At 50.4% G+C, this 17,750-nt stretch overlaps 1 protein-coding gene, 1 long non-coding RNA gene and 1 other non-coding gene across 3 annotated transcripts in view; 2 read left to right on the top strand and 1 right to left on the bottom strand.

Annotated features, from left to right (window-relative positions):
* The window catches only part of LOC142821651 (uncharacterized), a 262,426-nt gene that overhangs the window by 508 nt on the left and 244,168 nt on the right, over window positions 1-17,750 (top strand). The gene's annotated exons all lie outside the window — the stretch shown is intronic.
* On the top strand, window positions 689-11,963 carry LOC142821601 (uncharacterized). Its single transcript, XM_075913083.1, has 6 exons — window positions 689-742; window positions 3,679-3,794; window positions 4,366-4,425; window positions 6,375-6,575; window positions 7,802-7,915; window positions 8,203-11,963. The coding sequence occupies exons 4-6, from the start codon at window positions 6,437-6,439 to the stop codon at window positions 10,290-10,292; spliced, it is 2,343 nt and encodes a 780-aa protein (XP_075769198.1). The 5' UTR covers window positions 689-742; window positions 3,679-3,794; window positions 4,366-4,425; window positions 6,375-6,436; the 3' UTR covers window positions 10,293-11,963.
* TRNAI-AAU (transfer RNA isoleucine (anticodon AAU)) lies at window positions 15,322-15,395 on the bottom strand. The gene has a single exon. It is a non-coding gene; the product is annotated as a tRNA-Ile (tRNA).

Here is a 17,750-nt window from a genome sequence, read left to right as displayed (position 1 = left end):
GCCCCTCACGCTCTGGCGACTCCTCCCCGCAGCGAGTAACGGCCACAACGGCCCCTCACAACGGCTCAGGGAGCGCGGCGCATGCGCAGTAACCGCGGCGCAGTCTGGTCCCTTTCCCTGCCCGCGCGCGGAGCGATGGGCGGGACCCGCCGAAAACCCGACCGCGGCGGAGTAGAACGGGGCGGCCCGTCAGACCGCGCATGCGCAGCAGCTCCGTGACTCCGATCAGACTCCAGCGCCAGGGCTTCGCTCAGACCGGGCGCTGCTTGGCCCCGCCCCCCCAGCCAGAGGCTACTTCCGCTTCTCGGAGCCCGGGCCGGCTCGCAGGTGGGGCGGGGCTTTTGCAGCGCGTGTAGCGACCCGGGGGATTCCCTCCCTGCCGGGCTGGGAGCGGGGGCGTGTCCCGAGGTGGGTGGGGCCGGCGCGCGCTGCTGGGGTTGCAGGGTTCGCTCTGGGCCCCACGTGGCTGCCCGGGCGCGGGGGGAGGCTGCGGCGGGTGCGCGCGCTGGGCGCTGGGACCGGCCCTTTGTTGCGGGGGCGGGGCCGAGAGATGCCCACGTGGGCCAGTCCCGGCTTCTGCCCAGCGCGTCTGGTGGGTCCCGGGGCGGCGCGCGGAGCGGGGCGGGGGATGCTCACCTGAGAGGCGGTGCCACTGTGGGCTCCTGCCCGGGCACTGCGCATGCGTCTCTCTGCCCGCGCGCTGCGAGTGTCCCGAGGGGGACGCGGCTCCACGTGGACTCAGGTCTGGTTATAGGGCGAGCGTGGACTCAGGGAGGCTTCAATATGCCCCGCGCCAGCGAGATAGGGCGGCGGCTGGTGGAGGGGGGCAGAGGGTGGTGAGGGGCGGGCATCAGGGAAAAAGAGAGCAAAGGACGCAGGGGCAGTGAGGGAAGGGGGAGGCACCAGGAGGGTGCAGGGCTAAGGGAAGGTGCAGGTGCCAGGGGATTCTGGGGGTGACGCAGAAGGGTGGACACAAGCAGGGAGGGACCAGCACCAGGAGGAGAGAGGCAGGGCCGGTTTTTTCTCCAAGGGGGGGGGGGCGATATTGTGCTGCCCTGGGCCCTGCAAAACTCTCATCCGCTCCTGGTGGTTAAAGCAGTTTCCCCAGTGGCCCTGGCAAGGGGCCTTTTTATTTGCTTAAACATTTATTGTAATCCTATATGCAACTCGGAGGGGCTGAGCAGGCTAAGGAGGGCTGCAGAGACCCCCCTGCACTTTGCCCTGCCCACTCAAGCTGTATGTTTGTTCTCACTGCATTTTAAAGGTGTTTAAAATGTAAAAAGAGTGTTATAGACAGGACAGAGTCTCATAACTTTTCTCTTATCTTATTCCTGGGACTCTCAGAATTGCTTTCCCAAAACATTTCTGAATGGTGCACTGAAGTCCATCTACCAGTGGCCTCAAGAGGGCATCTTGTTCCTTTGCAGTTTTGAAACCATCAAGTATAATTTAAACTTAAAAAACAACAAATGGTCTGGTAGCACTTGATAGACAACAAAATATATGGATGGTATCATGAGTTTTCGTGGGCACAGCCCACTACTTCAGGTGACCGGAGTTTTGAGTTTAGGCTGTACAGATGTATTTATTTTGGCTCTGCACAGCCTAAACTCAAAACTCCAGTCGTCTGAAGAAGTGGGCTGTGCCCACGAAAGCTCGTGATACCACATATATGTTTTGTTAATCTATAAAGTGCTACCAGACTGTTAGTCTGTACAGGATAAACTGAAAAAAAAATCTCTGCTACCCCCTGAAGCTGGTATAATTTATGCAGCTGCACTCCATTCCATTAGTGTACTTATCTGTGCTTGGATAATATTTAGTGCTTTCACCAATGGGCCCATAACCATGGCATATTCTGCCAATAAAACCAACTCTGCTAGATTCAGCCTTTTGACCAGCCAATACATAATGTTAATAAAAATACAGAATGATCAGCGGGGGGCGGGGGGTGTAAACAAAAAGAAAAGCATAACACAAAGAACTGCTTCTTGCATACTGAATGTGGAGTCCTGGGAACCCATTTCTCATGGATCTTTCTTGTTCATTCCGTATGCACCGAATTCTCTCCACAGCCGTGAACACAGAGTTCCGTCCTTTCTGGCATGGCCGAATGAACTGTGGCTTGCGTTCTGCTTCCACCAGTTTTGCTCCAATTGCTGAGTGTTCAATTTTAATTTATAGTGCTTAGCATCTGGCAAAAGTGGGCCTGGCCATCTTTTTTTAGAGGTCATTTGATTCTTCTTGTACCACATCTATAAATGAAACTAGATTCTGCAAGTGGCAGGCTCAATGTTGGTGTTTTAGAACAATTTATTCATGGTTGTTATCGCTGTCAGGGACGTCTTCAGTTTTGTGAAATTCAGCTTATCAACATGAAACCCTGTTGTTGAAAACACAGTTGAAAGACACCTCCCCCCCCAAAAAAAAACCCCAAGCCACATTAATAGGTCCCCCAATTGATATGCCATGCTGGGAACAATACATTGAGGGGATCCTGGGAGAAGCAGTGACTCCACCCCCGAGCCAGACATCCTCTGGTCCATCCCTCTCTCCTGCCCCCTGCACTCCATGCCCCCCATCCAGCCCCCAGCTGCTCTCCACACCTGAGGATTCCCCTGCCCTTGGCACCATGACGGCACCATGCCAAGCAGCAGGGCTGGCAGTGGGGCAGCCATTCCAGCCAGGCACTGGAGGAACTGGGTGCGAGGGGGGGGCAGAAGGGAAGGGGCTTGGATTAAAGTTAGGGAGCCTGGTCAGTGGCCAACCCTGTTCACCGTGCTGCCCAGGAGTGGTTCTTGTTCTGCCCTGGCCCAGCTGATGCCCCCCTCCCCCCAGTTGCTCCAATGCTAAGAGCTGGATATGCCGACTCAGGGACTTCCCCATGGGCTGCACAGGGGCTGGTAGGGAGCTTGTGGAGCCGCAAACTAGGTGTTCGACAGCCTGGGCCAGTGGCTTTGCCTGGCATCTCCAGGAGCCTGTTGGGCCAGGGGCTTTCAGTCCCAAACTGAACACCTGTCTCCCTCAACCCTCCCCCTCTTGCCCTGCCCCCATCCCCTCACAGCTCCCCTCTCCCACTCCTCATAACTTCTGCTCCTCAGCTAGGGAGACCCACTATGCAGGCACAAGTGCTGGGGTCCAGACATCCGATCTGGGTGTAACTCGGTGTGTGCATTGCTGCCATGCGAGTGACTGTTGTGCTTTGCAGTCACAGGCACAGAGCCCCATTAGCTCACGGAATCTATGGCCCTGGGGCCAGGTCAGGGCATCTCTTCCCCATATTTGCAAATTGCCTTCCCCGTGTGGGCTGTTTGGAGACCTGTGTGGAAGGAGCAGGGGAGGGAAGAGCTGGTGTGTCAGTCTGGTTCCTTGTGGGCAGATTCCTGCAGCCCTTCACCTGGGAACATCCTGTCCCTCAGTGCCTGGAGGCCAAAGAGAGAATTAGCCATTGAGACTCAATTCCACTTTTGTCCCCAGCTGGTCTCTCCGGGCCAGAGGTGAAGAACAGCAGTGGGACCTTTCAGGGGAAGGTTGCGTATCCATGGACTGTGTTGCCCGTGCTCTCAGGCTGGGGGAATTCAAAGAATTCTAATTCCAGGCCTGTTAGAGCTGAGACGTCCTAGCCAAATCTTATCATCTGTAAATGAAATAGAATCACATTGAATTGTTTCTGTCCAGGTGTGAGACGGGGCAGTTCCAGCTGCCAGAAGAGATTTCCCCTGAACTGGAAGAACAAGTCAATGCTTTCTCCCAGAAATCGATTGTGCTGTCGGAGACTCTGAGGGAATTCAAAGGTACCTAGAAGGGATGGAGTAGGGGAAAGTTGTTTAACTATTAGAAACTATTGAATCTGGCCTCTGAAGCCAACCATCCCTGCCTCAATTCCCACATGGAGAATGACGGCCCCATCATGCTGCTCTCCTTAGAGGCACTGAGCAAACAGAGTCAACTGCTTGCAAATAGAGCTAGAGGGTTTGCAAACTCTGAGCCTCCCGTTGGTGTCAAGGGATCCAAATAGGTAAAGTTAATGTCATGGCAACGTCTTCCCCCAGCGCAGCTCTAGGTTATGACAAGAGGTGGTAAGTGACTCAGAGAAACCAGGTGGGAGGGGATGAGGAGGGAAAAGTAAATCTCACTTTCAGTTTGTGTCTCCTGGGGCGGGGATGAGGCTGCAGAGATGTTGGCTCCATTGCTGGGAGGTGCCCAAGCAAGAGAGGACACGGAAGGTTTCAGACCTTTTCATACTAAACACTTGAGTGTGTCTGTTTGGTCTCTGATACAAGTGAAATGCAGAGTTCAGTGTGGGGACATTATTAGAAAGAGGAGAGCCTGGAATCTCACCTCTCTTATCCCTTCCCCCACCAGACACTCTGCCCTCTGCACTGGAGAGAGCAAGAGGAAAATCCCTGGGAGCTTTCAGACAAGGTGAGTTTGCTGGTGGAAATTCTTTAAATGATGAGAAAATTCTTGTGAAAACATCTTCATGGGATTGTCATTGAAGTTACCAACCAAACCCAGTGACCACGGTGCACACAGCCCTAAATCACCCAGTGATCAGTGAGGAGCCCCAGGGGCACTGCATGGGGACCTGCAGACACTTTGAGAAACACTGATCTACACGATGTGATGCTAAAGGAGTGAAGTTAAAGCACACAACGGACGGCACCTTCAGGCTCAGATTTCACTGCTCAGTCAGTTTCAATATGGGGTTGGTTTCAAACAATAAATAGGCTGAGAGCTGATTGGCTTTCACGGTATCAGTTTGTTTATGGCGAGAAACTTCTGGATACACAAGGGCTCTTCGGTCTGGTGCAGGCCTGGGCAAAATACAGCCTATCTAGCTCGCCAGGCCATCGGATGCGGCCCACTGATGCTTAGCGAGCTATGGGCTAGTTCCATGCATGCCTCTTCCCACCTGCAAGCCACTCAAAGTGAAGGTGAGCCTAGAGGTGAAGAGGGAAGGCTACAGGCACTGCTTCTACCCCCAGGACAATCTCATTGGCTGGTTTCTGGCCAGAAAGGAAGCACTGTGCCCCCTCCACTCCGGCTCATAGTTATTCACACACCCACATGGCTCCGTAGCCGGTGTGAGGGTTGAGCAGGCTCCCTGCCTGCCTCAGAGAGGTGCTTGGCTGCTGGTCGGGAGTCACTCAGGTAAGTCTCCTGGCCAAAGCTTGCCTCTGGCACCCCAACCTCTCCCTTCCCCATCTAGTTCTCTGCCCCCCCACTCCTGCCTCCTACTTCACATACCCAAACTCTTTGTTCTTTTCCTGCATCCAAGTAACCCTCATCCCCTTATTTGTCCACTTAGCTGCTTCTCTAAATTAACTTTATTTTAAATATCTCATGAGTAGTTGGCTAATCCAGTGCCCCAGATCACACCTGCCTCCTTCACTCAAACTCCTTCCCGGAACCCTCTTTCACTCCTGCATCCCAACCCCTTACCCAAAGCTCCCTTCTTCTCCCAATGTCCATTCCATACACTGTATTTCCTACTTAATGTCTTGGAAGAGTGCAGCTCTCAACCATTTTCCAAGATCTTGGAGTCTCTCCCCCCATCCCCAAACAAAATGAATTGCCCACCCCTGGTCTAGTGGATACAGTTCAGTGAGAGTCAATAACTGAAAGCTGCAGTCAGAGAATTTCAGGCTAGAGAAGAGGCACAAATATTTGATGGGTAAGAGGATTAGCTGCTGAAACAAATGAGCAAAGAACTGATGGGTTCTCCATCTCTTGATGTCTTCATATCAACACCGGGTGACTTTCTACTAAATATGCTGTGGGGAAACAGAGCTTTGTGCATGGGTAGCTGGGCTAGGTGTAATGGCATGTGCCGCAGAGTAGACAGACTGCATGGCTAAGGATATCTTCTGATGCCATTAATCCATGAATTTTAAGGTCTTATCCTGTAAACATTCAGCACACGTGTTTAATAATATGTATATGAATATTCATATTAACTTCACTTCCTCTCTGTTGTGGAGAGAGTTTATAAAGTCTGTGTCAGATGAGAGAACCAAAGTTTGGGGTGCAAATCAATGTAGGAAGATGAAGGATTATAAATACTGCAGCCCAAATTAAATTAAATCTATGTCCATGTCCAGGCAGATGAATATGTGGCTTGTTTAGCAGAAACACTGGGTGCTGAGAACTGAATCCCATTGTTGCAGGCAAAGTAATGTAACTCAAGCCAGGTATTGAGAGAAATAAATACGGCTTTCGGATCTAACTTGTGTGTGGTGTTTATGGAATATCTAGACTCAGCATAGAGTCCAGCATGTTTTCCACCAGGGACAGAGTCTGGGCAGAATTGGGTGTGTAAAGGAATAAAACCGTTTTTGAAATGTCTTCAATTCTCCTTCTCCCCCTGACAGGCTGCAGAACACCCATATCTGACTCCAGCTCAGTCCCTGGCCTGCAGAGCCAGGGACAGGAAATGGCCGTGGTGGAGCCAATGAGCTTCGAGGAGGTGGCTGTGTATTTCTCTGAGGAGGAATGGGCTCTTCTGGACCCGGGCCAGAGAGCCCTCTACAAGGATGTGATGCAGGAGAATTACGAGGCTGTGAGCTGGCTGGGTGAGGATTCCTGTCCCCTTGTGTAACAAAAGCTAGGTGGGCTCTGGAGCAGCGCGGTTGGGTTTGGTTCAGGGTCCTTTATTGCCCAAACCCGCAATATCTGCAGTATCTGCCCCAGTAATCCTGGCTCCTGCATGAGAGGTGACTCAGTGACATAATAGTGGTGCTGCTCTTCCCACAGCCAAGGTCTCATTGTGGTTCCAACCATCTTGCCCATGTTGTGCCTTGGCCGGAGGTGTTAGTGGAAGGGCCCAGGCAGGTACCAGAGTTGTGGGGCTGGGTGCAGCTGCTCTTAGCGTCTGCAGGGTCCCCTTGTGCTATTGTGCTGAGCCCCTGGAATGAAGGTGCCAACTCAGAGCCCTTCCCTTCCTCTGGTAGATTCTGTGTAAGCCAGAGGGTCACCAAATGGCAGGCTCGACTGGCCGCAAGAGGAGGGCTGCTGCTGCTGGCAGAGTAGAACCAAGGCTGCAGAAGGGGAGCTGAGCTGCAGGAGCATCTACGAGTGGCAGAGAAGCAGCCCAGCCTGTCTCTACCTTGGCTGGCCACAGGAACAGGCCGGCACTGTCCTGGCTGTCTGCAGGACTGACCGCTGTTGTGGGCAGCTGACAGGGCCCACCATGGCTAAGTCAGTCAGGATCAGGAGTGTGGACCATAGGCAGGGCTTGAAGTTGCCAGCTAAGGATTCATTTTCCTGATGAGACAATTCCCCTGCCTCCTTCTGGCTCAAGTAGAGCATCTGAGCCCAAGAGCAGGGCAATTCCATCCCCCAGCCAAGAGCTTTGTGGGCAGAGCCCATAGGGCTCTAGAGCTCTGATGGATCCTTTCCCTCCTAGCCCTAGAGACCTGACATGTCAGCTCAAATATGAGTCCTGGCTAGGGGCGTCTGTCAGTCCTGAAAGTCCTAGAGCTCTCTCCTTATGAGCAGTGTGTTCCTGTCCTGCCCCAGTATGGAACAGGCCCTAAAGGAGATTGAGTTGTATCCTGTAAGAGTGCAGCAGAGCGCTCAGTTCCCCATGGGAGTCAGCTGGGCTATTCCCAACATGGTAGTTGTACAGGGGGAGTATGGAATTAGTGTATCCTGGGATCTTGTACCAGTCAGAGACCAGTCTCTGGAAGGTGGGGAAGGAGTCTGTCTGGGTAGGAGACTCAGATCCTGGCTTTGGAAGCAGGAATGGCACAGACCTTAATGAACAAGATCAGCACTTGGTTAATTGCTCCCCGAATAGGATTTCCTAATTCCAAAGCTCATGTGCTCTCCTGGGTGGAGCGAAGGGAAGAGCTGCAGATCCCGGATCTCCAAGGCTGTGAGGAAGGGGAGATCATCAGTGACACCCACACAGGTGAGAAATCAGCTAAACTGACTCTAACCAATGTCTCTGTTCTCATAGCAGATGTTGGTTGTGTGTTTTCATCAAGTCTGACTGGCCCTTCAGCCTGTCTTCAACTCCAGTCTGAGAGTGCTGGGTGGGGAAAGAGTTATGGGGATGCAGGGTGAACTCAGTTCATTATTATTGTATCGTTCCAGCCATTCTTTGGGTTTGTCCTGTATTTTCTATTCACCATTCAGAATTTTTATTTCAGCTCAGCACAGGGAATGACTCCTGTGTGATTTCTCTCTCTATCCCAGCAGGTGATGGGATGCTGAATGAGAACAGTGAGAGGAGTCTTCAGGAGGAAGGATCTGAGCGAATGGCTCCATGTGGGGTGTTAGTGGGAAGATGTGAAGGGCATGTTTCTCCGAGTCGTGAGCAAGGAGAGACTCATGAGAGTCAGCATAGTCTACAAAGGCAGCAGGGAAACCATCCAGAAGCAGGACAGGATAAATCCAGTCAGAGGAGCAGAAGGTTGAAAACAAAGAAAGAAACTGTTCAAAAGAAAATCACCCATCAACATTCACCTTGTGCTTGCAGTGACTGTGTAACTCCTATTAAACATGAAAGAGCCCAAACAGGAGAGAAACCCTTCAGCTGCTCTGACTGTGGGAAAAGATTCAATGACCGGTCACAGCTTGTTATCCATAGGAGAGTTCACACGGGAGAGAAACCCTTCAGCTGCTCTGACTGTGAGAAAAGCTTCAGTCAGAGGTCACACCTTGTTAGGCATAGGAGAGCCCACACAGGAGAGAAGCCCTTCAGCTGCTCTGACTGTGGGAAAAGATTCAATGACCAGTCACAGCTTGTTATCCATAGGAGAGTTCACACGGGAGAGAAACCCTTCAGCTGTTCTGACTGTGGGAAAAGCTTCAGTCAGAGGTCACACCTTGTTATCCATAGGAGAGCCCACACAGGAGAGAAACCCTTCAGCTGCTCTGACTGTGGGAAAAGCTTCAGTCGGAGGTCACATCTTGTTATCCATAGGAGAACCCACACAGGAGAGAAACCTTTCAGCTGCTTTGACTGTGGGAAAAGCTTTAGTGAGAGGTCACAGCTTGTTATCCATAGGAGAGCCCACACAGGAGAGAAACCCTTCAGCTGCTCTGACTGTGGGAAAAGTTTCAGTCAGAGGTCACAACTTGTTATCCATAGGAGAGCCCACACAGGGGAGAAACCTTTCAGATGCTCTGACTGTGGGAAAAGCTTCAGTCGGAGGTCATGCCTTGTTATCCATAGGAGACTCCACACAGAAGAGAAACCCTTCAGCTGCTCTGACTGTGGGAAAAGCTTCTGTCAGATGTCACACCTTGTTATCCATAGGAGAGTTCACACGGGAGAGAAACCCTTCAGCTGCTCTGACTGTGGGAAAAGATTCAATGACCGGTCACAGCTTGTTATCCATAGGAGAGTTCACATGGGAGAGAAACCCTTCAGCTGCTCTGACTGTGGGAAAAGCTTCAGTCGGAGGTCACACCTTGTTGTCCATAGGAGAGCCCACACAGGAGAGAAACCATTCAGCTGCTCTGACTGTGGGAAAAGCTTCTGTCAGATGTCACACCTTGTTATCCATAGGAGAGTTCACACGGGAGAGAAACCGTTCAGCTGCTCTGACTGTGGGAAAAGCTTCTGTCAGATGTCACACCTTGTTAGACATAGGAGAGTCCACACAGAAGAAAAACCCTTCAGCTGCTCTGACTGTGGGAAAAGCTTCAGTGACAGGTCATATCTTATTAGCCATAGGAGAGCCCACACAGGAGAGAAACCTTTCAGCTGCTTTGACTGTGGGAAAAGCTTTAGTGAGAGGTCACAGCTTGTTATCCATAGGAGAGCCCACACAGGAGAGAAGCCCTTCAACTGCTCAGATTGTGGGAAAAGTTTCAGTCAGAGGTCACACCTTGTTATCCATAGGAGAGCCCACACAGGGGAGAAACCTTTCATCTGTTCTGACTGTGGGAAAAGCTTCAGTCGGAGGTCACACCTTGTTATCCATAGGAGAGCCCACACAGGGGAGAAACCTTTCAGCTGCTCTGACTGTGGGAAAAGTTTCAGTCAGAGGTCATGCCTTGTTATCCATAGGAGAGTTCACACGGGAGAGAAACCCTTCAGTTGCTCTGACTGTGGGAAAAGATTCAGTGACCGGTCACAGCTTGTTATCCATAGGAGAGTTCACACGGGAGAGAAACCCTTCAGCTGCTCTGACTGCGGGAAAAACTTCAGTCGGAGGTCACACCTTGTTATCCATAGGAGAGCCCGTACAGGAGAGAAACCCTTCAGCTGCTCTGACTGTGGGAAAAGCTTCTGTCAGAGGTCACACCTTGTTATCCATAGGAGAGTTCACACGTGAGAGAAACCCTTCAGCGGCTCTGATTGTGGGAAAAGCTTCCGTCAGACCTCAACCCTTGTAAGATATAGGAAAACCCATACGGAAGAAGTTATTCACCTGCTTTCACTGTGGGAAATGTTTCAGTCAGAGGTCACACTTTGTTATCCATGAGAACTCTCACAGGAGAGAAATCCTTTAACTGCTTTGACTTTGGGATATGCTATAGCGAGAGTTCAAGGCTTGTTGCATATAGTTGATCCCACACAGGTGAGAAACCCTATAGTGGGGGTGAGCAAAATTTTCTGTCAGCAGAATCCAGCCTTTCTAAGACTTTGATCCTGTCCAGAAGGCAGTGCGAGGCCCCACCTCAAAATGAGTATGTGCTGAGGGTGAAGGAGCTTAGCCCCATCCCCTCTTCGTGCTTTGTAACCGCTAGAGAGGAGGCAGTGCTAGGCTGAGTCTTTGCCACACAACCTGAGCCCGGCACTAGAGGCACTGCTGCCACTGCACTGGTGGCCTCCTGGACCACATTGCCATGTCAGAGGTGCCTCTGGTGCTGTTCCTGAGCTGCATGGCTGCAGTAGCAACACCTCCAGCCCTGGACAGAATGGTTGCAGCAGTGGTCCCTCTGGTTTCTGGGGCTGGTCCTATTCTGTGTGGCTGCTGCTGCTGCAGCAGTGGAGCCTCCCTCTGGGGTGACCAAGACAGTGTGACTGGAGATGTTGCTGCAAGGGGGCCCAAAACCAGGTAATATTTGCTGTCCTTCCCATACACTCCCTCCCAATCACCTCAGTTCCCTTTCCCCCAGCAGCCAGCACCCCCAGCTTGTACTGACACCCTCCTTTTTTCTTGCACCCTCTCTCCTGGCCACACATTGCATCTTCCCCCTGGCCAGACACCTGCCTGCTTCTGCATCCCAAATCCTTCCTCAAGACCCCAACCTTTTCTTGAGGCCCCGTCACGTTATTGGATTTTAAGGTGAGCATACAGATCACTGCTGTGATCACGGGGAACTGTTTGCCCCAAATTTGGTACAAAGTGGGCTGTGTGAGGTGTCAAACAAAAGCTGATATTGTGCTGATTCCGTGTATGGTATTCGTGTACTTGTTTGGAGTTTGTATTGGGAGTTCTGACTATGGGCTCTGCTGATGCTGTGTATATACTGCCTGTCATGAGGACGGAATGTCCTATGAGTGACTATGCTAGTCAGTGTATCTCCAAGGACAATAGTTCTCAAGGTGGCCAATACACACCTGAAGAATGCGTGTGGAAAGCTGCAAAGCAGCCAGAGCACAATGGCTGCTGGCATATGAAACAGGTCACTTGACCATGTAACTAGCTCTAGCTTGGGAGGCACCAGAAATGAATATCAAATGCCATGAGGGGGGCTCCATCTTGTCTTCAGTCTTGCTACTTATCCCAGATGCAGCCTTGCTAAGGACACAGACATGGGAAGGATTGCTGACCCATCCTGACATATGATGTACCCCAAAGACTTATGCTAGTAGTTTGTAACATCTCCACTAAGATACTGCATCAAGAACTTGCTGATTGATGTATATAATGTATTCTCCTTAACAGCCTTACTCTCAACCTTTTCTGTCTTTTATTAATAATCATTTAGATTCTAAAGGATTGGATTGGTCGACTGTGATCTGGTGGGTATGATCTAAAGTATAAATTGACCAGGAATTTATGGCTGGTTCTTTGGAACCAGATGCGTCTGTTCTGGGTTGGAGAGATTGGGCTTTATAACCCCTCACCTGTGTGTAAGCCCAGGGCTGATTGTGGCATAGAAAGAGCTGGGGTATCTGAGGGGTTTTGCTCATGAGGCTTCCTGCAGCCTGGATTGGCAGCTGAAGTGCTCAGTGTGACTGGTTTGTGGCCTATTTTGGAAAGGTCTCCAGTCAAGGGCTGTCAGCAGCAGTCCTGGTTTTGAGCAATTTGCCTTGAGTGGATTCTTTTGGCAGTGTTCAGTCTCGGCCCGGCCAATCACAGCCCTGCCCTCCCCAAACCTGTAGATTACTGTTGCTAATGGAAACGCACTGTTAATTACATAATTAGTCAAGCCATTTTGCTAGGGATGCATCTGGGCAGTTGCATTTGCATTATTAAAGAGATTAAACCTTTTAACTTTCTCATGTTAGTTGATCAAACTTTATTTTAAATTAAGTAAAATATTTATGTCCAATACATACTGTGGAGGTAGGCCTCACTAGCCTGGCCAAAGACTGAACTGTACGCAGCGTATCCTGCGTCAGAAGGGAGCTTCCTAAGCAAGTTGAGCAAGAAACCACAATGCTGTTAAACAAACAAACAAAAAATCGCACTGCTTGCTGTTTATTGGGTCAAGCAGATGTTACCATCTCAGAGTAAAGTGCCTTACTTCCTCTTTTCTCTGTAAATTTCCACTGTGACTTTGTAAGAAGGTATAAATATCTCAGACGTTTGAGTGTGAGGAGAGGCTTGTATTGGTAAGGGGTAACTCCCTTCCATCTGCAACACCACCACCCCCAGCTGGGTTATTAAAATGGTTTTGTCTTACTTGAACCCTAAACCTAGTGTGTGTTTATTCCACGACAGTTCTGGTGCCGTGACTCAGATCCACACATCTTGCTTTTCGCTCGGGAAAAACCATGGGCTACTCCCTACCTAACTCCAGGTACCACAAGCAAGGTGAGGAGCCTTTTAAATCCCTACTTTGATAATCAGTAGAGGGCTTCCAGTTGGCTTCAGGTGCTTGGTGGAATTGCTGGATCCGAACCTTTAAACTCAGGTCAGTTCAAAACCAGTGTGCCTGCTTAAAAAAATACCCACAGTTCTGTCAGGAATTTGGAAATAAGAACATTCTGGAGGGAGAGTCTGGTGTATAAGTCCGGTTGTTAAATCATGCGTTTGTTGAGTGTGTGAATGTATCTGACTGAATGCATGATTCCGAGAAATGAGCATTGAGTCTTGTCAACTCCCTAGGATAGACTCCTGGGGCATCTGTCAGCCACCCTGGCTGCCCGCTGCAAAGGAGCAACCAGCTCTAGCAGTTAAAGTCTCGGATGGTATGAGGTCTCAGTGGTGACTAACCCCATTTACCCCTCCCTGTCTCTAGCTACATCCTGTTACCGGGGGGGTCAGGATCACCTCAGTGACAGAAATTGTGAGATGATGCCTGGGTAGTGATGGGTCAGGATCACCTCGGAGACAGAAATCGCGGGATGATGCCTGGACAGTGCAGACTTCCCCACTAGTGTATCTGTGTTTCCCTGTGTAAATGAGGTAATAGGTACTGGACAGTCAAAGGAGATTCCCGTTCCCCCTTAAGGAGATTCCAGCATACTATATGTATGTGCATTGCTCTCCTAAAACTTGCAAGTTTCTGGATCAGTGGGATGTGTACACATAAAATGATTCATCTAGACAGTTTCTGGTGAAAGGTACTTTTAATATAGGTAAAATAGTGCAGTTGAAGGGTGCCTTGGAATCCAGAAGATCTAAGATACCCCAGGTTCAATGGGATGCCTTTTTCTATTGGTATGAGGTGGTGTCTAAAAGGAAAACTGAATTTCAAATTAGGAGTCTAAAAGACTTGCAAAAAACAAAAAAACAAAAATAAAAAAAATCTTAAATTACATTTAAAACAAATCAAGAAAAATTGGCTATTCCTTGAAATCCGATCTGCAGTGGTATAAGAAAACGTCCAAGCGCTTAAATAAATCCCGGGTAAGGAGTCTAAAGGACTCCCCCAAAAGATTATAAAGTCAATTGAAATCTTTTAAAACAATCAAATAAACATTTGCCTACAGACACTTTGTAAAATCAACTAAAAAAAAAAGAGATAAATTCTATTAACCCTTAACTGGTTAACTGCATAAAAGAATGGAATGAATACATTGTAAATTTATTGTAAAAGCTGCACCCTTAAAGGTTAAATTTGCTCTCTAAGAAAACAAATCATACACTTTTGGCTTGCTTTCAGATCCAAGGTTGTATGAATAACAAACTGCCTGTTTAGTTCAGAAGAATGTGGGGCCCGCTGTCTCCCATAAGTAAGCTTGTAACATTCATAGAATCATAGGACTGGAAGGGACCTCGAGAGGTCATCGAGTCCAGCCTCCCGCCCTCAACTCAAAATGTAGTAAAAAATAATAGTATAAAAATTGTTTAAGCTAAAAGAATGTAACAATGTCTCCACTGCTCCTGCTACTCTTATGGAGCTGAAGGAAAAAAGCAAAATTTGCACTGTGAAAAGGAGGCTTGAAAGTGGGGTACCAATCCCCTTCCACTGGGTTCGCTTTGCTTAAATTGCCATACTAAGGAAATATTTAGCTTTTGCAACTTGAACACTAATTATAAAAGTGGTTTAGCCACAGATGACAAAGAATCTGTAAGTAACACAACACGGGCAAGTGAGCCATCAAAATATTTAAATACAATGAAGAAACTAGTAACCCCACCACCTTTCCCACTCCCCCCGGTAACACAATCAGGACTTTTCCCTGTTGAAAGAACAAACTCTCTGGTTTTTATGTGGGGAATGTAGAACTCGGGAGGGGCTGGGGAAAGGACCTGGGAGGGGGTGGAGGCTGGGAGGAAGGGCTAAGGCTGGCACCTTCCTCTGATGGTCCCACTGCCTCATGTCAGGGGCCTCAGCAGCGCTGGGGGGTGGCTCCAGGGGGAGAAGCTGGTTCAGGGGAACATGAGCTGCTGGGCCACTGAAGCAGGCCCCCAGCAGCAGCCTCTGTGCAGGGCACACACGCTCCAGGCCTCCCGGTCATATTGAGTCTCCCTGTGTGGCTTGGGCTCCAGAGCCTGCCCCCCAGCTGGTGCCTTGAGGTAGCCACTGCAGCAGCAGGAATTTGGGCATCCGTTCCCCTGCTTTTGGGGACAGGAAGCCAGGCCCAGACCCTTTTAGCCTCTGGGGCTGTGCAGGCTGGAGCCTCCCCCTACCAGCTCTTTGCCCTGCTTCCTGCTAAGCTCTCAACCTTTTGCTTGTTTCTGTTTCCCTGTCCATAGCAGGCAACTAAAGAAAGGGAAGTCACCAAAGCAAACAGCCCTGTGGCCAGCATGGGGCTTGAACCCATGACCTTGGCGTTATTAGCACCACGCTCTAACCAACTGAGCTAGCCGGCCTACAAAAGTGCAGCTCACCAGTGGCAATTTCAAGAAAGGTGCCTCAGGCAGCTGCAGGAATGTCTCTGAAGCTGCCAATGGCTCTTCTCTGACAGGGCCACTAGTGACTCACTGTGACATGGGCTTGCTGTCCAGCTGGTTTGAGGGTTGGTCCAGGTGACTGGTGGCCGGCAGACCCAGGCCAAAGAGAAGCCGGAATCTCTTGCTGCCAGCACCTTGCCTCCCAGCTTCTTCCCTGCCAGCAGCAGCAGAGTCCTGAGCGCTGCCCTTGACACCATGGGACCAACCTCCCCTCACTCAACTGGGCCAAGCTGGTGCCCAGTTCATGCCCATTGGGACCTGTTTTACTTGGGTTCCTTCCACCCATAGCCCCCTTCTTATCCTGGGCTGCAAGGAGCATCACTGGGATACTCTCTCATATCCCAGCACAGGGCCATCTCTCCAGTGACAGGACAAGGGTTCGGGTTCAGGATTTCTTTTAGCTCAGCAGCAAGGAGAGATGGAGGAAAATCAACCCCATTTGCAAGCTTTGTGTGACAGGAGGGGTGTGAGCTGGGGAACCTGCCCCCCCAGAAGGGCATTTGGGTGCACCCAGGGGCAGCAAGAATTCAGTCCCTCAGGCGAGTGCATTGGGGACAATGTGTGAGCCCTTCCATGAGCATTTTCTGCTCCCACTGGGGAAGGCAGCTGGGCAGGACCAGCCTGCAGCCCACGTCCCTTTCAGCCCCAGGTGCAGGAGGTAACAGAGAGAGGAGGAAAGTCCATGGCCAGAGCCTCCTCCCAGCAGTTTGGCCCTGCACAGAGTCTGTGCATGATGGAGCCTCTCCCAGCAGGGCGATGGCCTGTTCTCTGCAAAGTGCTCAGCTGGTTCATTTTTTTGCAGGCCCATTGTATGTGTCCCTGGTGGCTTCATTTACAGTTTTCAGTCTTTACATTTGCATCCCTTTTTGGAAAAGAGGGTGCAAGTGTAAACATACCCTACATAGCGAGAGTTGGCCTCCGTCAGTTGAGCCTGGCTGTGTCCCTACTGCGGGAACCCAAAGGGAGCAAAGAGCAGAAGTACTGGAAACTGGTGGGTACCCTCTGGATTTGATTTAGTGAGTCTTAGTTGGACTTGCTAAATCAAACTCCGGAAGATTGAAAGATAGTGGCCATTCCTCCCCCACTGGGTGTGATTCTTGTTCTTCTGCACAGCACAGCCCAGGTAGACCAAGGACTTTCAGATCACACCCTTGCTGAATTGATGGGAATAGAAACCAGACACAGCAGATTTTAACTTGTTTCAGTTGAGATGGGTTTGCCTGGTTTATGCGCATTGACACAGAAACACATTAGGGCTACGTCTACACTGGCACCCTTTTCCAGAAATGCTTAAAATGGAACAGTTTCCCGTTATAAGGATTTCCGGAAAAAGCACGTCTACATTGGCAGGATACTTTTCCAGAAAAGCACTTTTTCCGGAACAGCGTCCGTGGCCAATGTAGATGCGCTTTTCCAGAAAAAAGCCCCGATCGTCATTTTTGCAATCGGGGCTTTTTTGCGGAAAAGACTACTGGGCTGTCTACACTGGCCCTTTTCCGGAACAGTTTTTCCGGAAAACGACTTTTGCCCGAACAGGAGCAGCATAGTTTTTCTGGAAAAACACTGACAATTTTACAGTAGATTGTCATTGCTTTTCTGGAAAAGCAAGCGGCCAATGTAGACAGCTGGCAAGTTATTCTGGAAATGCAGCTGCTTTTCCGGAATAAGTGACCCAGCCTAGGCACAACCCAGGGGGTTGTAGTAATCTCTGCACATCAGAAATGCAGAGTGAGATGCTACTGGAGATGCAAAGGTTTCAAAGAAGTAGATCAACCTTTCAGGGGGCACTTGGAGTTGAAACAGGGACCCTTTTGCCTATAGTCAAACACTTTACCACTGAGCTACACCCCCATTACACTTGCTTGTTTGCATCCAGTGTTAGGAAATTAGCCACTGGCAGCACTGTCTGCAGGAGCAGGTGGTGCCTTGCACACATGGTGGGGGGAGCACGGCCCTCTATGGGGTCAGACATGTGTGGTGTCCCCCCACCTACAATCAGCATGACACGTCACGATAGCGCATCATGCCCTGTGCTCCCGCCTGCCCTGTGTGTGTTGCAACCTCACAGCACTCACCTGATGTTCCCTCCCCAGTGCCCGAGGACATTTGGGAGGCCTTCTGCATCTGGGGGACCGGTTCCAGGGTGAGGGTCACGACGTTCCTGGAATCCTCCTTCTCCTCATCCTGGAGCTGCTGGTCATCTGGGTTGTCATCCTGAAGCTGCGGCCGCTGCTGCCCAGGTGTCTCCATCCCAGACTCCACAACTGTCCCTGA

This window comes from Pelodiscus sinensis, chromosome 31, assembly GCF_049634645.1.
Source record: "Pelodiscus sinensis isolate JC-2024 chromosome 31, ASM4963464v1, whole genome shotgun sequence".
NCBI classification, from domain to species: Eukaryota; Metazoa; Chordata; order Testudines; family Trionychidae; genus Pelodiscus; species Pelodiscus sinensis.
This window is presented reverse-complemented; position numbering and strand designations above follow the sequence as displayed.